The 20,837-nt window shown below is 42.6% G+C and overlaps 1 protein-coding gene across 1 annotated transcript in view; it reads right to left on the reverse strand.

Moving 5' to 3' along the window:
- IGFBPL1 (insulin like growth factor binding protein like 1) overlaps window positions 1-20,837 on the reverse strand; it is a 92,595-nt gene that overhangs the window by 11,174 nt on the left and 60,584 nt on the right. The window contains exons 2-4 of the mRNA XM_089674600.1: window positions 19,065-19,174; window positions 10,916-11,032; window positions 5,073-5,230 (exon numbers count right to left, since the gene is read on the reverse strand). Coding sequence (XP_089530726.1) covers window positions 5,090-5,230; window positions 10,916-11,032; window positions 19,065-19,174 — 368 coding nt within the window. The 3' untranslated portion in view covers window positions 5,073-5,089. The remainder of the gene's footprint in view (window positions 1-5,072; window positions 5,231-10,915; window positions 11,033-19,064; window positions 19,175-20,837) is intronic.

Raw genomic sequence — 20,837 nt, forward strand, 5'->3', positions numbered from 1 at the left:
TCCATCACCCACAAATTCAACAGAACCAAAGTATTTGGATGGGCAGGAATCGTGTAGTTTGGCTGCAGTCGTGGTAAGCGAGATTCGCACAGCTTTATGGGGGATTTCTGCGCATCCAACTGCGAGTACTCACGGTAAGGAGAAATTCGTTAAAGCGAATTTCCAAGACAATGTCCCCTGCAGTAGATCCAACATCAATCAAGATGACCGCCGTCACAGCCGCTGCTGCCGCCAACCTGACAAAATATTAAAAAAAAAAAAAAGGCTCTGCTCCCAATGATGGCTTCCAGTCGTCTGCCTGTTCTGGGGGTTTGACAGTTCTTAAATATGTAAGGGGCGGGGCCACCCGGGGACATCACCTGAGTGACCCCGCCCCATGTGACATCATTGATGGGCTTGGTATGGATGGGAGGGGGGACCCCACGTCGTTTTTTAAATTATTTTTTAATTGTGGCAATTCTTTTACATTCAGCTGTCAGTGTCTATTGTACACATCTATATGCAGCATTGTTTTCTGCCTGTGTGAATTAACTTTTAGGGGTAGATTTACTAAAACCAGAGCACACAGAATCTGCTGCAGCTGTGCATAGAAACCAATCAGCTTCCAGGTTTTATTGTCAAAACTTAATGGATTAGCTGAAGTTGGTGGCTGATTGGTTTCTATGCAGAGCTGTACTAGATTATGTGTGCTCCAGTCTTAGTAAATCTCCCACTTAGAGTCAGCTTGTCATTTTGTAGTCAGAGATATGATCTGATGACCAGAGATCTACAAAGCCCAGAAGGTATTCTATTCTGTTGACGGAGGAAGGGGGGGGGGTTAAAAAATACAAACCCCCAATACTCACAGTCTGCAATCCTGAAAGTATAAGCCCCAATGTAGTAAGTACATGGAACACACAGCTCCTCATTGATGTCTGCTGCTTACATTCTCCCCTGCTCCGGAGTTCCCACAGCTCTTCTGCCTTCCACATCTCGATTCAGAAGTCCTTCCTTTCAGACACTCCCAGCAATGGGTGGCTCACACCAGTGTTCTCCCCTCCTCAATGCAGTCTCATCTTCCAGGCATCATCCCCACACCTCCAGACTGATATCTAGAGTTATAATACCACTTCTCCTCTAATATTACCAAACATACTGTATGTGTGCTATTAAAAAATTAGAAAATTACTCAAAAGTAAAATAAATCATGCGTATATCGAAATCACCATCTCTGGGAAAACCGTCAGAGGCTGGCACTTTATTAGTGGCTGTCAAGGTTAACTGGTTCTAAACTGTCACGCTCGGCACTCCATCACAGCCAATGTGTTTCAATGCTTAGTCATCTTCATCAGGGGTGGAGGGCTGAGATTCCTCACTTCTTTTAACCTCTTGTGTGGTTACACCTGTCCTGTTCCTCAACCCTTAAGGTATCTCATATTAGAATTATATCAGCCCTCCAGATGAAGACCATTAACTGTTGAAACATGTTGGTTGTAATGGAATGCTGAGTGTTACCAATTACTATTGACCATTGACTGCTGCTGATAGAATGATGGCCTCTGGATGACTCTAAAACTTTCATTGACAGCTTATGTTTGGCAGACCTGATTGAGCTGAAGGACATCCCTAGCTTTGTATTTTATTTGTGGAACATCACACATTAGGGAACTCCTCTGTAGCTGTGAAAAGGATGCTTTTGTTGACATTATTATGATACACAGGTTGTGATAGTCTGGATAAGCTTCTGTCAGAAATCCAGTTTTAAGCTGTTTTGTTAAAAGGGAGGATCAGTATATTATGCTTATGAGTCTAACTGTCATGAGTGGAGGGTAGAGGCTGTTTCTAACATTTGTAGGTTTTTACTGCTATCCAGGGCTCCGTTAGAGAGACTTTCCCTCACGTCCTGTTCTGAAAATACCATTTTGCCAGTCAAGATGTGAAGGAAAATCTATAAAAGAGAAACAGACAATACCAAAAAGCTGAAAAAGGTTTAAACATTCTCCTATTTTACATAAAAAAAGACTTCTGTCTGTGTTGCGGACATTCTCTCCCACTTCCTGTCCTGGGGACAGCCTTTCTACCAGACAGAATGGGGGTTATTTACTAAAACTGTACTATGCAAAATCTGGTGAAACCAATCAGCTTCCAGGTTTTATTGCTAAAGCTTAATTGAACAAGTTGAAGTTAGAAGCTGATTGGCTACCATGCACAGCTGCACCAGATTCTGAGTGCTCCAGTTTTAGTCTAGCCATACACTATACAATGTCTGCCCAATTTCCTTTAGATTTACCTTCAACTATGTAGTGCAAGGGCCTGCCTAATTGGATACAATTGAAAGTGTTGTTAGGTTTGACCTCCATTTATATGGTTTTTGGCAAATCTAAACCAAAAAATCTCAAGAAAATTGTATAATGTATGGCCAGCCTTGTAAATTTCTCACAAAATGAAGGAATCTCTTCATAGGAACCTCTGACTGCAGTAAAACTTGAAGGAAGTTCTAATCCACCTCCCCCCAAAAAAGGTTTTGGCTATAGATACACTTTAACGCTTTTGAAGAAAACTTGAAAATAACAACACATTCAGGCATCTGCCTCACAGCTGGATAAATGCGGTCAGAGCTCCTAGCTTTTACTGTTTTTTTCATGTTACATGATTTTTGTCATTGCCATGCACAGTTATAAGACTGACCCTCAATTCACACTAGTGTGAGTGGAAGCTGCTGCGGGACCTGTGCTTCATCCCACAGCTGCGACCATCCGCACACAAAACGAGGAACCTGGGGATGGGTGCCATTAGTCTTAATGGAACACCGCCTGCATTGGAAATCACACCCGCACTGTAGTGTGGGCTGCGATTTCTGGAAAGCTGAAGGGACCTTTTCCCTGAATTTTGCAAGGCATGGCAGCCCATTCAAATGAATGGGCTGCTGTGCCGCAGCCTGCAATGCAGCACTAATGTAAACTGAGGGTGAGGGGGGAATTAATAAAAAATGTCTGAGACAAACTTTTTCTCAATTTTGCCGACGTTATTTAGCATTTCATCTTTCATTACTATAAGCTGTGTGGACAAAATGAAACATAGAAACTGATTAGTTGCTATGGCTAACAGAGTCAGTTGGGCCATTCACCTAAAGTTCACAGCACAGCTGGAGGGGGCTATTTACCTCTCATGATGTTTTGCAACCTGGCTATTGTAAATTTAACATGGCATGTCGATTTGACAAGTGGCTACACACCTGTCTAACTCTGCCTTTCAAGTCAATGGGACCGTGTTGCAACTGCCAACCAAACAGTTGGCTGGAAATTGTGGCACATTAGTCCCATTGTAAATTACCGTTCACCAACTAAAAAAAAACAGCCTTCAGGAAGTGGAAGAATCCTCTTTTGAATGCATGACAGTGTCTGTATTCTCTTCAGAAAATGAGCTAGTGTGAACCTAGCCTTAGGGGGATTTACTCTCTCATCCTGTCCTGCTGATAATATTTCACCAGACAGGAAGTGAGGGAATATCTGCAACAGGGGCACAAACAGCAAAAAAGACCACAAAGGTTGTAGCCTTCTTCGTTTTAATAGTATGTTTGTTTGTGTTTGAGATTTTTCAGTGCTTCCTGTCTGGTGAAACCATTGTCACTAGAACAGTAGGTAAAGGTAAATCTCCAGAGCCCCAGATAACATTAAAAAGCTAACAGTAGTTCTACTCCTTTCCCAATTTACCAAAAAAAATAATAATAACTGGGCTGGATAAACCTTTTAAGTGCTTAGTTGACCAATCCATAGCAACCAATGAACCATTTGTCTTCACGGATCTGAAACTGAAATCTTATTGGCTTTTGTGGTTTTTAAATAAGCCTATTGGTATGTAGTAGTTTACCAACTTTACTTATAGCTTAAATTGGAACTTTCCCCTAAAGGGGAAGTTTGGCTTTATGCCCCTCCCCCTCTGTTTTTGGCACTTTTTGATTTTGACAAGTACCCGCTCCCACTTCCAGTCAGATCGCCACTGTGCAGTGGGCAGATGGCTGTTTGTGGAGCCGCAATTAATACCGGCAAAGAAGCTGTTCGGGTGAGCATGGGGACGGACCCCTGGACAGATAAGTGTCCTTCAAAAATCCTGAAGAATCGCTTAAATGTCACAGCTTCTTTACTGACCACTAAGACATCTCTGTATGACTCATTCAGTTGTCTGTGTAAACTGCAGCTTAAGCTACTGAGCTCTGTAAGAGACAGTAAAAGTTGCCAAAAGAGAGAAAAAAAAATAGACATGCAATGTGAAAAATAACCTAAAGCTAAACCCGTTGGCTGGCAATGAAAGCATAAAATATTCATATGCAATATTTCATATTTACCTAATAAAACAAAATATGGATATTTAGTTTTTTTCAGGTATTGACCAAAACATATTCAAGATATAGTTCTATAATGGATATGGGCTGAACCTGTGTCCAAATATATATAGACCTAACTGTATATAATGCCTGCTTAGCTTTGTAAAGCAAGTTAAATGTAAAACATTTTTTTTGTTGTGTTGTACAGTGTAAAGAGATTTGGGTTGCCCAATCCTACAATTCACTTGAATATTTCACCCAGGAGCACAGCTGAGTCAATAATACAGCTCAGACCTTGTGAAGTATAAGGGTGTGATGGCAGCTACCTCTCATCTTTTTTTTTAGCCCTATCTGCAGCACTAGTACCATCCCTTGTTCTTCAATGTGTCTGTGTGTGCGACTCTTGGTAGAGACAGAATTTTTGCTCATGAGAGCCTCCAGTGAGCAGAACAATAGTGACTAACAAATTTTACTACCTAATTTCTGAGACCAGCAGAGGCAGCAGTGCTTTGGATTTCAATCTGCAGATATACAGCTATGAGGTATAGGCACAGGAATGCCTAGGCACCATCATACACCTGGAAGACCTTCTATATTTCAGGAGGAATTCAAGACAATGGTACATTTTGTAGGGTACAATTCAATATTTTGTTAACATTTTTTGTGTAATTATAATGCAAGATCTGTCTTTAATACCTGACAATATGAAAATAAAATAACATTTTTAGGCATACTTCTTTCAGAAAATCTCAAACTCTTGACCCATTACCTGATTACATAGTAATTTCAGTTAAAATGATGGTTTTTCTTCATCCTGCGGGAATTGTGTTCAACAACCCTAATGGATCCTTCTGCAAATGCGTCTCCTATCATATTGGTTGCGTGGCATTGGTAAGTACCTTCATCTTCCTTTGTCAAAGGCTTTATCTGAAGAAAAGCACTGGTTTGTCAAAATTTGCACATAGTATTGCTAAAGAGTCAATTTGGAAAAAATTTGGCTAAAACCTTTTTAATTCAGTTTTATGTGAAATGTTACTAATGTTTTACAAGTGTAGTAATTGGTCCTTTAGCTCACTATTTTATTATGTAGTGCTGAATTCTGAATATTTGCCGGATGATAAAGAAATAAAAATTTACTATTTGTATTCTTTAGGGATGAGCATATTACATAAATTAAATAGGCATAATAATCACTATACAGTGTATCATATACAAATCCTACAAGCACCCTAAATTATCTTTTAAAAACTATCTGTAATACAGAGAAATTCAACATACAAATTCCAAAATATCTGGACCCACTAGAGAGATAGAATACATTTCACTGGATGTCACTGATATCACTGGAAACATTATCTCCCACTAGGTGGCTATTACTGTCTCATGTTCCTTCCATCCAGCAAATTTTCCACTGCTTTCACACTCTGTACTAACATATTCCTTTCAATCTTGTATTATCTCTTCTCCAAAACAGTATAGAGCCCAATTCAACAAAGTCATGTTCCCTATACCAGTGCACATTTTGCTTACCTGTCAGTAGCGCATCATAAACACTAGGCTCCATAAACACATGCAGTTATTCAATACTTAAGTTGATGTAGCACCCTCTTGTGTACATAGTTATTTAGTGTAGCTAGAGGCTTGCTTGAAGCCTGGGTTTAAACAGAGGGTTTACGTCAGGGCAGACTGGAGGGCTCTACAGGTCAGTCCTCTGGTACCTCCCCCTGCTCTGGAAGCTTGAAGAAGCTTCTAGAAGTCAGTAGGCAGAGGTAAGGAGGGGCTGATGTGCATATTAGTAGGAGTCTGACCAATCCCTGTCAGAGGCATGGTAGTGTGGCAGACTGGCCCATAAATATGACAGAGCCTGGCCAGCAAGGGACTTAGGTGGAAGATGGAAAATTTAAGTGCTGCTGTGTAGTCTGGGGGGGGGGACCAGAGAAGGGGGGTTCTGCCTCCAGGCTGGAGGTTGGAGGAAGGATAAAAGCTGAAAGAGGCCAATGGAGAGAGGGCTTCCATTGCGGCTAAGTTTCAGACTCCCCTGGATATGGGACAGAAGGAATCGGGCCCAAAGTAGCACGGGTCGCTGTAGGAGTGCTTGTCAGAGGTACACCCAGGAGCACAGCTGATGCAATGGAATGGTTTCTGCAGACAAGTGGCACCCGAGAGATATATGCAGGCCTTCAGGGTAGCAGAGGACCACAGAGTAGTCGGTTCAAAGCCAAGGGCAGATGCCGGGTGGAGATTGGAGCAGACATAGTCAATAGGATAGCCGGGATCATACACAGGAGAGCAAGTGAGAATATCTATTAGCCAAGCCGAGGTAAGATCAGGAGAGCAGGTGAGAATATCTATTAGCCAAGCCAGGGTCAGATCAGTAGAGCAGGTGAGAATATCCATTAGCCAAGCCAGGGTCAGATCAGGAGTCAGGCAGAGAAGACAGGTCCAGAAACAAGCCAAATTGGTAACAGCAGATCACAGTAGCAAGGGAACACGGACAAAGGTACAGGGGAGCCAGAGATAAACCAGCAATTTGAAGGAGTGATGGGCTTCCTTATAAAGGCTGTCTGGCACCAAACTGAGCTAATGCGTGTGTAACTATGCGCCAGCGCACATGCGTGTTCCAACTTGCGTCCATGCACCAATGCGCATAGAATTTCACCAGCATGCATTTCTGTTGCCATGCAAGGTACTGGCAGGAATGCCAGGTCTCTGAGTACCTCTGCTGTGGACAGAGCCCTGACAACTGCCCTGCAGTCCACTGGGGAAGAACAGCCTGCAAAGTGTGGAAAAGAACCAGGCCAGCAGAAGGCCTGAAAGCAGTTCTATTCATAGCTGCAGGATAAGGACAATGTGAGTACCTCTACATACCCAGGGCCTATAAGGGAGAAGTCTGCTAGATGCAAGTTCTAGGCAAGTCTTCAGGGGACAGTTCAGAGCTTACCTAATCCCTTGTCCTGGAATCAGATAATGTGGCTGCTGTGGACAGAGCCCTGACAGTGCCCCCCCCCCCAAAGGGCAGCCCCTGGATGTGGGCCATCTTCTCTGGATATTTGGAACAGAACTCTTGGAGAAGTCTGGGGGCACGTACATTGCCCTCTGGTTCCCAGGAGCTTTCTTCAGGTGGATACCTTTTCCATTTGATCAGGTTCTGGATTTGTCCCCCCAGCTTCCTGCAGTCCAGGATTGACTCTACCTCATATTCTGTCTCCTCTTCAACTGTTATCGGCGGTGGAGGTGGCTCCACTCTTCCTGCAAATGGAACAGGAACAGCTAGTTTGAGCAGGGAGACATGGAAGACTGAATGAATCCTGTATGATTCAGGAAGAGATAATTCATATGCTACTGGATTTATTCCACCTTTGATTTGAAAAGGACCGATGTAATGTGGTCCCAATTTTTGTGAAGGGCAGGGAAGTTTCAGGTTGACTGTTGACAGCCAAACTTTGTCTCCAACTTTCAGAGAAGGGTTTCCCCTCTGTTTCCTGTCAAAGTACTTTTTATAGTCTGCCTGAGCCTTTTGTATAGACTCTTCGAGAGCTCAATAATTGTCTTGTACAATGGTAGGTTTGTCTTGTACTGCGGGTACTGAAGCTTCAAGTATAGTATCTGGTAGGCAGGAAGGGTGGAATCCATACTTGGTCCAGAATGGCAATTGGTTCGTAGCTGAATGGATTGAGTTGTTGTAGGCAAATTCTGCAGGGATGCCCAGTCATCTTGGGAAGAAGCTGAAAAACATTGTCAGTATTGCTCCAGAGTTTGATTTGTTCGCTCTGTTTGCCCATTACTTTGAGGGTGGTAGGCAGATGATAAGCAGAGTTCTACTTTCAGGGCCTTGGAAAGAGCTTTCCAAAACCTGGAGGCAAATTGCACGCCTCAGTCTGAGACAATGCTACTGGGCAGTCCATGTAGCCTAATGATCTCCTTGATGAAGGCATGTGCAGTCTCAGGCACAGATGGAGTACCCATCATTGGTAAAAAGTGGGACATTTTGGATAGAGGATCTATCACTACTAGGATGGTAGTAAACCCCTCAGAGGGTGGCAAGCGCACAATGAAGTCCATTGCGATCATTTCCCAGGGGCGATTTAGGGATAGGCAGGGGCCTCAATTAACCCCAGGCCTTGGTTGTGTCCCCCTTGCTACGAAAACACACTGTGCAAAATTTTATATAGGCTCTGCAGTCCTGACTCAAGTTGGGCCACCAAAAGGATCACTGGATCAGTTCCATCATTTTACGGACCCCAAAGTGTCCAGCAAGTTGATGGTCATGGAATGTCCTGAAAACCTGGGATCTTACCTCCTGGGGTACAAAGATCTTATCCTGGTGCCATAGTAAACTATCCTGCCTCCTTAACGAGTCCTGTTCAGGTTCAGAGCATACTGTGGAGGCCTATTCGATAGACAACTTTAGAGTTGGATCATTAAAACATTTTGGGCACACAAGATAGTATTGGGGGAAGAAGGCTCAGCTGGGTCAGGAAACATACTGGATAGATCATCTGCCTTCCCATTCTTGGATCCTGGGCGATAGGTTATGTGGAAGTTGAATCTGGAGAAGAATAGAGCCCATCTAGCCTGCTGAGGTCTTACGGATCTTAAATATTCTAGATTTTTATGATCTGTGAAGATCATAATCGGGTGGCTAAATCCTTGCAAGAGGTATCTCCATTCTTCAAAAGCTACTTTGATCACCAGAAGTTCCCTATCGCCCACATCATAGTGTCTTTCAGCTTGGCTCAGTTTCCTAGAGCAGAAGGCTACCGAATGAAGCAGAACCTTTGTGCCCTGGCATTGAGAGAGCACGGCTCCTGTAGCAACCTCAGATGCGTCCACATCCAGAATGAAGGAAAGTGCTGGTTCCGGATGTTGTAACACAGGAGCAGAGGTGAATCGAGCTTTTAATTGCTCAAATGCTATTTGTGCTTCCTGGCTCCAGAGGAAATGTGTATGCTGGTGAGTGAGTTGGGTAATAGGGGCAATGATGGTTGAAAAGTCTTTGATAAACGTTCGATAGAAGTTGGCAAAGCCTACAAATCTTTGGATCCCTTTCCTGTAAGAAGGTGCAGGCCAATCCAAAATTGCAGAGACTTTCTGAGGGTCCATGGAGATCCCTTCAGTGGAGATTATGAGCCCCAAGAACTGGATAGACTGCTTCTCAAACTCGCACTTCTCCGCCTTTGCGTACAAGCAATGCGTCCTTAGAGTAGTCAGTAATTTTCTAACATGGCCTCGATGGAGTTCAAGTGAGGCGGAGAAAATCAAAATATCATCCAAGTAGACGATCAAGAAAAGATCAAGGTATTCCTTGAAAATATAGTTTACTGTACAAAGTGTTGGAACATTGCAGAGGCATTGCATAGTCCAAACGGCATCACAGGGTACTCAAAGTGTCTGAAGCATTTTCTGAAGGTGGTTTTCTACTCATCGCCTTCCCTAATGCGGATTAAATTGTAGGCCCCCCGTAAGTCCAATTTAGTGAATACTCGGGCTGTCCAAAAGCTCTGAAATAACTCAGGAATAAGAGGAAGTGGATACCAATTCTTGATGGTAATTCTGTTGAGTTCTCTGTAATCAACGCAAGGTCTGAGAGACTGATCTTTTTTTTTCAACAAAGAAAATACCTTCCCAGCATGTGAGGAAGAGGGAGTGATGGGCTTCCTTATAAAGGCCGTCTGTCGTCAAACTGAGCTAATACTTGTGTAACCAGTGCGCATGTGTGTTCCGGCTTGCGTCCGTGTGCCAATGCGCATAGATTTTCGCCAGCATGCATTTCTGCAGCCATACAAGGTACTGGCAAGAATGCCAGGTCTCTGAGTAGCTCTGCTGTGGACAGAGCCCTGACAACTGCCCTGCAGTTCACTGGGGAAGGACAGCCTGCAAAGCATGAAAAAGAACCAGGCCAGCAGAAGGCCTGAAAGCAGTTCTATTCATAGCTGCAGGACAAGGACAATGTGAGTACCTCTACACACCCAGGGCCTATAAGGGAGAGGTCTGCTAGATGCAAGTTCTAGGCAAGTCTTCAGGGGACAGTTCAGAGCTTACCTAATCCCTTGTCCTGGAATCAGATAATGTGGCTGGGTGGGCTGGTATTTTGTCACTAACAAGACTGAGGGCTCCTACAAGTTGGGACTTTGTTAAAAATCCACTCAGGGGAACACCAGACTCCTAGGAGGGGATTACTTTGCTAAAGACGGTTGCTGTTCCAGAGGGAACATAGTCAAGTATCTTCTACTGCAGTGTGCCAGAGAATGAGGTTGTCCTCATTTTGTTGTTCTTCAAGTCAAATTAGGCATCCCATAACCCATTTTCCCTATCCAAGTTGAAATTCCTAATAAATACAAAATAACAAGCTCATGGACTGTTTCTTTATGTCTGGACACAAGTTGGAAAATGTGTGTTGCCTGGCTGTGCAGGAAGTAAAGGGGAACCCAAAACCAGCAGCTCTCAAGGGGGTAGTGCTACATTAACATGTACAGATTCGTTTTTCAAATCATTATTTTTACTGCTGTGCATTTTTTTCATCCCACTATAATTTGTTCTTGACAATTTTAATAAAATTGTATTGAAAGGAAATAAGTCATCCAGTACTTCCTAAGTATGTTTTGAACTCACCATTACCCAGCTGGAACTTTCATGACGAGAAGGTCCACCACGTACTTGGACAGCAACATTAACTCTGTCTCCAGGTAACTCTTGAAATAGCCGTACTCCTTTAGGGGACTCAGAAACCTTCAAAAACACATCAAACAGGTAAGCCTGATATTTCAATAACACCCACGTACATATTAGTTTACATCCTGGCTCTTCCATTCAGCGTTACTATTGTGTTTGCCTTTGTTTTTCTTGGCCCATTCATGCCATAACATAATGTGCTGCAACACATATGTGTTCATAAACTGGAGAACATTCTCTTAGGCATTCCACTCATTTTGAAAGGATTTTCAACACATCACAATGCAACAGAAAAAAAAAATAGGCCCTGAATTTTTTTTTTTAGCACAACACAAACATAAATTGCATCTGTGCATTGTGGTATGCTGAAACAGAGCCTGATATTTCAATAATACCCACGTACATATTAGTTTACATCCTGGCTCTGCCATTCAACGTTACTATTGTGTTTGCCTTTGTTTTTCTTGGCCCATTCATGCCATAACATAATGTGCTGCAACACATATGTTTTCATACACTGGGGAACATTCTCCTAGGCCCCCATTAATTTGGAATGGATTTCCAACACATCACAATGCAACATAAAAAAAATAGGCCATGACATTTTTTAAGCGCAGCACAAACAGATATTGCATCTGTGCATTATGGTATGCTATAACTATATAGTTCTCAACTTTGGCTGGAACTAAAGGTTTACATAAAGGTTTCTGTTTATAAATGTTTTCAAATAACTTGCACCCAGGATTCACAATTCACATAAATTATGTAAAAACATTTATAAACAGACTCCATAGCTTGAAACTGCAGAACACAGAAACATTGAAGTACAGTACACCAAGGCACCAAGAAAATAAATATTACTAATTAGGTATGGTAAGGCGTTACTAAACCCCGGACCCTGCATTCACTATATCTGGTCTCCCACAGTACACAGAACATGGAAGTACAATTATTTTAGTAAATATAAACTGCTAAATACCTTTTCTCATCAGCAGTTAGAGCAATCTTGTGACTTCAGCAGAGCACTGGTCAAAGCTTGTAGGAGGAGTTTTATTTCTGCTCTAGGAGGTTGCAAAACCCCTGACTTCTGTCTGGACAGCGCTGACTAGCCTTGTGCTGATCCCATGCACTCTCCCAAGGAAAAAAAAACCTTTCTAGCAATACACACTAAACTGAGCATGTGCATGTGACTATGGGTTCAGTCTGTCTTATCAGGTGGACATTTGAACAAGAGGAGGGGCAGAGAAAACAGGCTCAAATGTCCTTTTTACACAATGCAGAGGATTAACCCCTTAGGTTCCACAGTGAGTATAACAAGCAAGCTTTACTGCATGTACAGACTGATTTTACTGTTGTGGGTTTAGTAACACTTTACGTGTAAGTTCACTTTTTCAGAAAAAATGAAATGGAGAGCTGACGCCATACACCCACCCCACACCCCGATTGCCACTGTACTTACCTCTGTGAGTGATGATCTGTCAGTGCCCATGCAGCTGATGTAGCAGGCCAAGATTTGAAATCCCTGTTCTTCTCACTATTCTTTCTGCAGGGCTTCTGGGTTGGATCAGAGTGATTCTGATTTGTCAGCACAAACGTAGAGCATTGCTCTGATCTGTCTGCAGAAAGAAGAGGGAGGAAACCACTAGACCGGCTACATGGGCAATAACAGCTTATCACCCACAGCAGGGACCAGGGAGGTGGGAAGGTTGTATGGTGTTCACCTTTGAATTTTTTCTGAAAAGGTGAACTAACCCTTTCATGAAACAGTGCCATCATACATAAATAGAAAGCTCTATATACAAAACCATGTTAAAAAAAAACCTAAACAGTGTTCTAATATACAGTATATCTAAATGTATAACATATAATATACTAAGCTGATATTAAAAAGCTTTAAAATACAAGTTTATGCAAAGATCCCCTCAGCCTGCCTCCCTCACTCCCTCAATACAATCAGCTGAGCCATACCTGAGCTGCAGGAACAACATCCCTTTAAAGCCAATGGATCCTTATGTGATGTGATGTGCAGGTGCAGTAAGCCCAGAACTAGTGTTTTATCAGCAGGATTATAGACAGTGCAGGAGGACAATGATTTGGAGGAAGTGTGTAAAGACCTGTGGTGGGGAGGGGCACACCTGATTGTATTGAGGAGGCCAAGAAGGCTTCTGGGAAATGTTTTACATAAACCTGAACTTGTACTTTAATATCTATGGCTTGCATATTCTTTTCCCAATGTAAGATACAGTAGGCATGTAACAGATATTTATATTCAAATATTTTTATTGAAAGAATTTCTACAAACATGTTATCGTACACTGAAAAATAACGGTGTTCACATTGAAATGAAACATGTGGTAAATATACATACAAGAAAAGAAAACAAGTCCCCACCAAATGGCTGGGGACGATGTAAACATGGCCGCGGATAGTTGAGAGGTGTGCTCGGATCAATGTGAACCATAGTTGGTTGGGAGTATGATAAACATTAGGAAGGGGGGGGGAAGGCCCCAGTCAAGTGCGTTGGTCATAGTGTGGTATTAGTATTTTATAGTTGTCATTTAATGGAGCAGCTAGGGCAGGGGTAGGCAACCTGCGGCTCTCTAGCTGTTGTGGAACTACATTTCCCATGAGACAATGCAACATTACAAAACTGACAGTTACAGCTATGACTTGCACAGGCATGATGGAACTTGTAGTCCTGCAACAGCTGGAGAGCCGCAGGTTGCCTACCCCTGAGCTAGGGTCTTGAAGCCACCGAGACCATTGAAATTGGAATTTATGATATGAGAAATTTTGGATTGCCGTTCTCTTTTCCATCTCACAATGGAGGTTAAGATCAGAAATAAGGGTTGAGAACGAGGGGGCTTTGGTGGATTTCCATAATTTAGTGATATTAATTTTAGCCACTGCTAACGTATGGATTACAATGGTACATGAATCTGGGGGAAAGTTGTCTATTCCTATGTGGAGGAGGGCTAGGGCTGGATCTGGGGTTATCTGGACTCCGGATGTTGAGGAGATTAATTGGAAGACTCTATTCCAATACGATTTGAGAGATTTACAAGTCCAGAGTATATGGAGGATTGTTCCTATTTCTCCGTAGTGTCTCCAGTACTTAGGTGAGTGTTGGGAGTAGTAAAGAGAGAGTTTAACAGGTGTTAGATACCACTGATGTAAGATTTTCATGTATGATTCCCAATGGGAGCTACATTTAGAGGCTCTGTAAGTGATGTTGAAAGTTTTCGCCCAAGTGTGCGGAGATATTGGTTGGAGAAGGATTTTTTCCCAGTTAGTTAGGGAAGTGGTGTGTATGGCAAACTGAGTTTTGGTTATAAGCGTATAAAAGGTCGAGATTCCTTTCTTAGGATAATGCGTTCTGTGGAAGAAGAGGTACGCAGTGGAGGGGATTGTTAGTTCTAAAGGCAGGTCCATTGTATGTAACGAGTGGGCTACTCTTATGTATGTGAAGTTTTCATTGTCAGGGAGGTGGAATTTCTTTTGGAGAGTAGAGAAGGAGTCTAGTCTATGGTTTATGTATAAGTCTCAAATATGAGATATACCTCGATTTTCCCATTGTGTCAGATTTAAAGAGGGAATGATGAGGTGTAGAATGGAGATTGGTGTAGGAATTCTTTTTTTTTTCATTTTCTGGGTGGTTGGAGGATAAGAGGTCAAACCAGGCCTGTAATGAGGCTTTTAGACACGGATGTTTGGGTAGAAGTTGGGTTTGGGTATTTTGAGGTAGGAACAATAACTTGTCTAGTGTATGCGGTAGTTGTGGAAGACTGTTGGTCCATCTTTTATCTTTAGTAGGATGCCACCAAAAGAATAGCTGGTCTAGGAGCGTGGCGTTGTAATAAGATTTTAAATGTGGGAGACCTGCTCCTCCTCTAGAGGAAGGTCGTATTAGTAAATTTGTTGTGCACCTAGGTTTTTTTGAGTTCCACGTGAATTTGGTTAGTATCGCTTGGAGTTTGGAGAAAAAGGAGTTGGGAACTGGGATTGGAAGAGTACGGAATAGGTAAAGTATTTTAGGTAATATACACATTTTTATGGTTGCTATTCTACCCATTGTCGATAAGGTTGATGTACGTAGTTGTATAAAGTTCCTGTGGGATAGATTCAAGTAGCAGTTTGTGATTGGCGTCATATAATTGGTTAGTTGTGGTAGTGAGTTTGATTCCCAAATAAGGGATGCTGTGGTGTTCCCATGAGAAAGGGAAATGTTTGGTCAGCATATTTTGGATCTTAGGAGGAGTATATAGGTTTAAAATGGAGGATTTTGGTTCGTTAAGTTTATAGTAAGAGACTTCTGAATAGTTGTGGAGATGAGTGCGTATCGTTTGGAGTGATTTATAAGGATTAGTAACCATTAGGATAATATCGTCCGCGAAGAGGCTAATTTTATGTTTCGTTTTAAGGTGAGTGATACCTGTGAATCTTGGGTCATCACTGAGTTTGGATGCCAGGGGTTCAATTAATAAGGTAAAAATTATGGGAGAACGGGGGCAGCCCTGTCTGGTGCCATTAGGTTTCTGGAAGGGTTGTGAGAGTGTACCATTAGTTAAAACTTTGGCAGAAGGATTGGAATAGAGGGAGAGGATTGCCGATAACATCCAATCTGTAATTCCAAATTTTTGGAGAGTAAGTTTCATAAAGAGCCAGTGGATTCCATCAAATGCCTTTTCGGCATCTAGAGACAAGAGTAATGAGGGTTGTTTAGTGGATTCAAGTTTGTAAAGGAAGGATATTATTCTTCTAATTGCGTCTGGTGCTTGTCAACCATTGATAAATCCCACTTGGTCTGGATGAATTAGTGTGGAGAGGTAGGGAAGCAATCTTTGGGTGATTAGTTTGGCATATAGTTTTATGTCCGTATTTAATAGTGAGATCGGTCTGTAATTTTGGACCAGTTGGGGATCTTTATTTGGTTTAGGAATGGTTGTGATTACTGATTGTAGCATTTCAGAAGGGAATGTACCTGTAGAGGCAACATGGTTAAATAAGTCAGATAAATGTGGTGTGAAGTTTTGAATGGTTGTAGTTGTGGGTTGGGTTGTGTTAGGATCGTCCTTAATATTATATAATTTTTGGTAATATGTCGCGAAGGCGTTGGATATGTCTTGTGGGTTTGTAAGCAGTGCGTGTGTGGTTGGGTGTTGGATTGTGGTGATTTTGAATTTGAGCCGTTTTTGTTTAATTGTTTTCGATAGGAGTGAACTCGCTTTATTACCAAGTGCATAGAATTTGGATTTAGTTCTCTGCAGGTTAAGGTCGTAGTTGTGTAACAAAATTATTCGCAATTTATTTCTATCTGAGGTCAGGTTTGCGGCTGTGGAGGGGTTTGGGTTCTTTTTGTTAGTTTCTTCGTTTAGTTTAATGGAGGTTAGAAGTTGGTCAATTTGTTGGGACCGTTGCTTCTTGATACGGGAGTTTAATTGTATGAGGATACCTCTCATGTAAGCCTTGTATGTGGGCCATATTGTGGTTATGAGCATGTCAGGAGTAGAGTTGGTTTCAGAAAATAAGTTATGTGCTTCTAATAAATGTTTCTGGTGTTCTGTGTTCTTCAAAATTGTAGAGTTTAGTCTCCAGATGGGCGGGATTGCTGAGCGTTGATTGTCGTCTAATAATATGTTAATTGAAGCATGATCTGACCAGGTTATTGTACCAATTTTGGACGATAATATGTGTTGCAGTGTCCATTTGTCTGTGAGGAAAAAAATCGATTCTGGAATATGAAAGGTGGGAAGGAGAGTAATAGGTGTAGTCTCTCTCGTTGCTGTGCTGGCATCTCCAGACGTCGTAGAGGTCATGGTTGTGCAGGAATTGGTTGAAGGCTTGTTTAGGTGATCTTTTGTTGAAGGACGAGTCCAGATGCGGATTGCCAATAATATTGAAGTCTCCTCCAATAAGGAGTCTGCCTTGTTTTAGAGAAGAGATGGTGTTGTAGAGCTTGTTGTAGAATTTCATCTGGTTTTTGTTGGGAACATAAACATTTACTAAAGTGTAGAGATTGTCATTTAGTTGGCAAATTAGGATGTGATAACGACCTTGAGGGTCAGTGACCTTGAGGGTGAGATGAATCGGAACTGGATAGAGTCCTTTATAGCTGTAATGACACCTTTTTTTTTCTTGAGGTTAGTAGCCATAAAGATGTGTGGGAAACGGTTGAGGTGAAGTTTGGGGGTCTTGTTTGTAGCGAAGTGGGATTCTTGTATAAAAAGGATGTCGGCCTGGAACGTTCTAGTTTCTTTTTGGAGCATCGATCTTTTAAATGGAGAGTTTAAGCCACGAACATTAAGAGATGTGATGTTGATCATAGTGTGGGACTTTGAATGCTGAGCAGAATATTTGAGGTGATGCTTGAGAAAATGTGAGGTTGTGCGAGTGCATCCGTATGAGGGAAAAATCCATCAGTATTGTTAAAGCGGTTTAGGTTCGGTCGCGGTTTTAAAGTGGGAGTTCCACAATGTTCGTCGAAGTAAGGTAAATATTAAGGCAAGATTGGACGACTGGTGGTGCTGAGGAGGGAAGTGGTAAGGAAGGTGGAAGGAGGAAAAAAAAAGACTTGCGTAAAATGCAAGTGGTCTGAGTAGCTTGACTTGCTACTTCAGATATGGGGGGTTTGAACAGGCTTTGACCGTAAAGAAGGTCATGCCAAACATTTCCTTGTAGCATAAAACTTTCTGAACATGGCCGATCGCCAGAGAATGGTGAGGTGGGATAACAACTCTGAGGTGATATATTGGTAGTGTAGCAGAGGTGAGTTGCAATAGGATTATTCAGCCTCCATATTCTGGAGATTAGTAGGTGTGGATTGTTGTGCGTCCACAGGGATTATATTCCAAGCTTTGAGTAGGTCTAGGCCCGCTTCGAGGTTTTTGATTGTAAAAACTCCACCGTGTTGTTTTACGGTTAGCTTTGTGGGGAAACCCCACTGATATGCTATGCCGTGGTTTTGTAAGGCTTAATAATAGTAATGGTAATCATCTTTTTGCGGTTAAGTAGCGTGGTCTTTGAGAGGTCTGCGAATAACCGGATATTTGCATGTGATGGAGGGAGTTCAGATGTGTTTCTGGCCGCCGACATAATTTTTTCTTTTATGTGATAAAAGTGAATCCGGGCCAGAACATCTCTTGGGATGGATGCCGACAGGAATGAGAGTTTAGGTAGTCGGGGGGCTCGGTATATAGCAAGCTCCAGGTCAGAGAGAGATGGAATGAGGAGTTTTATATAATGTTGTATATAGGGTAGCAATGCTTCATTAGTGACGCTTTCAGGGATACCCCTGAACTTGATATTGTTACATCTTGATCTATATTCTAGATCAGCTAGTTTCAGATTGATTTGTTCGATGTCAGACATGTGATCTCTATGTGCGTCAATCAAATCATTATGCGCTGTAATGATGTCACCCATTCTGGATTCAATATGTTGTAATCGGTGTTCTTGTTGTTTGACCATGGTGGTGATTTCTACTAGTGATGATGATAAATCGTTATGTAGGGTCTGTATGAGCGATAAAAGCATATTTTTCCTGCATATCTCGGTTATGGGTTGGTCTGCTGCAGGGAAGGCCTCTATGACTGGGAAGTCTGTGTGGATCTGAGGTGCTGGATGGCTGAGGGCCTGATATGCAGGCTGTTGTTCAGGGTCTAGTCGAGGTCTAGACTTGGCCGGGCTACTTGTGGTGGGGGACAGAGGGGGAGACAACTCACCAGGGTCCCCTGGATATAGTGGATATTGCAGCCTGGGATCTCTCTGCTGGGCTGAGTAGTCCCTCTCCTGTCTGCTGTCCCTCATGGTGCTGCCGCCAGCGCCATCTTGGATCCCTGCCGTGATGGCAGGGAGGAATTGTGTTAATTTCCCTGGCTGTCCCTGGGTTTTCCTCCTGCGGGGCATAGCTGGTGAGGTTCGGGCACCTCTTATGCAGGTCGCTGCGGGGTTTCAAATCCCTGGGGTCTGAGTGAGCCGCGATCGCTCTGGCGGATGGACAGAGCCTCTCCCACTGCATGTCCATTCGGGCGCCGGCTGCGCATGCGCCCCCCCAGATATTTATTTTTAAGGCTCATTATCTTTCCCTTACCTTTCTCCAGGAAATACTAGGAGTTGGAATGGCCCTTACTTCACACGATAAGTACACTTGAGCACCGGTAACATTGTGAATTTTTCCTGGTGCTATCGTAATCACAGGAGCTGTGGTTAGAAATAAAGAAGGGATTGACATGATGAGCCAACATAGTTGCCATGTTCCTCCCTAAATCTTTATGGATGTACAACAATAAATAAATATTAAATAACATAACCATTCACCTAAATACTGTAAATAATGGTAATGTAACACCCTCTAGTATAGATAGTTTTTTGTACAGTTAGACGCTTGCTAGAAGCCTGGGCATGAGTGAGTCTGAGAGTGAGTCAGTGAGGTTACCTAAGGTTAAGGCTGGAGAGCTCTATAGGTCAGGTATCTGATACCTCCTCCAGCTCTGGAAACTTGGAGAAGTTTCTAGGAGCCAGTAAGCGAGGGGGTGAGGAGGGGCTGATCTGCAAACTTGGAGTAATCTGGCTAATCCCCAGGCAGGAGGCCTGGCATGGTGGCTAAGTCAGCCCTTAAATATGAAAATATGAGACAGCCTGGTCAGCAGGGGTGTCGGGTGGAAGATGTTGCTGACGTGGAGCCTGGAAGGGAGCCCCATAGGAGGGGGGTCTACCTACAGGCAAGGAGCTGGAAAGAAGGACCTCCACTGCCCCACAGCCTATCGAGGAAAGACAGCCAGTCAGCAGGGAAGGAGCCAGCCCAGCGTAAGCAAGTTTTATACCAAAATATATCCCGCACCCCTATATTGACAAAATGTGTATGTGTATATCTAACAAATAAAATAGTGAAGAAAACTGGTACATGCGTAATGATACCCACCACCATTTACCACTGCGCTCACCTCAAATAATGGACCTGTCAGTCTCCAGGTCAGTGGTCAGTATCACTACACACATACCCATGAGACACAGTGGGAAGAAATGCAGAGTTAAAATTTTCATTAAAATCTGCAATTTATGAGGATATTCACCAATTTTATGGGCATTTATATTGTTTAAATAAGAGGACATCATATTTATCATTTATATTTTTTTTTCATACTGCACAAAAGTTGAGATTTATTAATTGGTTATTTGCATAGGGAAGGAGCTACAATTAGCTCAGCCCAGGCCTGAAAGCTGCTTCAACCTTTAAAGCTACAGGAACAGAACAGTGTGAGTACTGCTACACCCCCTGAGCCAAAGAAGGGAGAGGACAGTCAGGTGCAATACCCAACTAGTTCTCCTTGGGACTACATTATTTGTGTGTCTCGAAATCCTTTGCTCTGGGATACTCCCAAGACAGCCAGGTGGATGAAGAGATTTTCATCTGGAGTCAGAGAAGGTTCATTTAAGGAGACCAAGTGCTCCTTGTAAAGACTGTGCTGATCTTTCAGAAGATAAGAGCCACTCCTGAAGTAGCAGAGAGCCTAAGATTTGTTCATTTTGTGCCTTTGCTGGATTTTTGCCTTTTTGTGTCTAACAAGTTTGTCATCCAAGTTGTTTCAGTTCCATTGGGCATCCCATATACCCCTAAACCCCATCCAAGTTGTTAACCCCTAATAAAAAAACAAAAAACAAGCTCATGGACTGTTTACTGACTGTGGATGCAAGTGTGGCAAATCCATGTTGCCTGGCTGTGCAGAGCTTAGGGGGGGACCCAAAAATTCAGCGGCCCTCAAGAGGGTAGTGCTACAGTAAAATACAGTAATATAGTGTATATAATGTTTGATAATTTATTTTCAAGATATAAGGTTTGCCTAGCAATATGTAAATTAGAAAT

The sequence above is a fragment of the Staurois parvus genome, unplaced genomic scaffold (assembly GCF_062004578.1).
Source record: "Staurois parvus isolate SC_StPar_1 unplaced genomic scaffold, SC_StPar_1.0 ptg000012l, whole genome shotgun sequence".
NCBI classification, from domain to species: Eukaryota; Metazoa; Chordata; class Amphibia; order Anura; family Ranidae; genus Staurois; species Staurois parvus.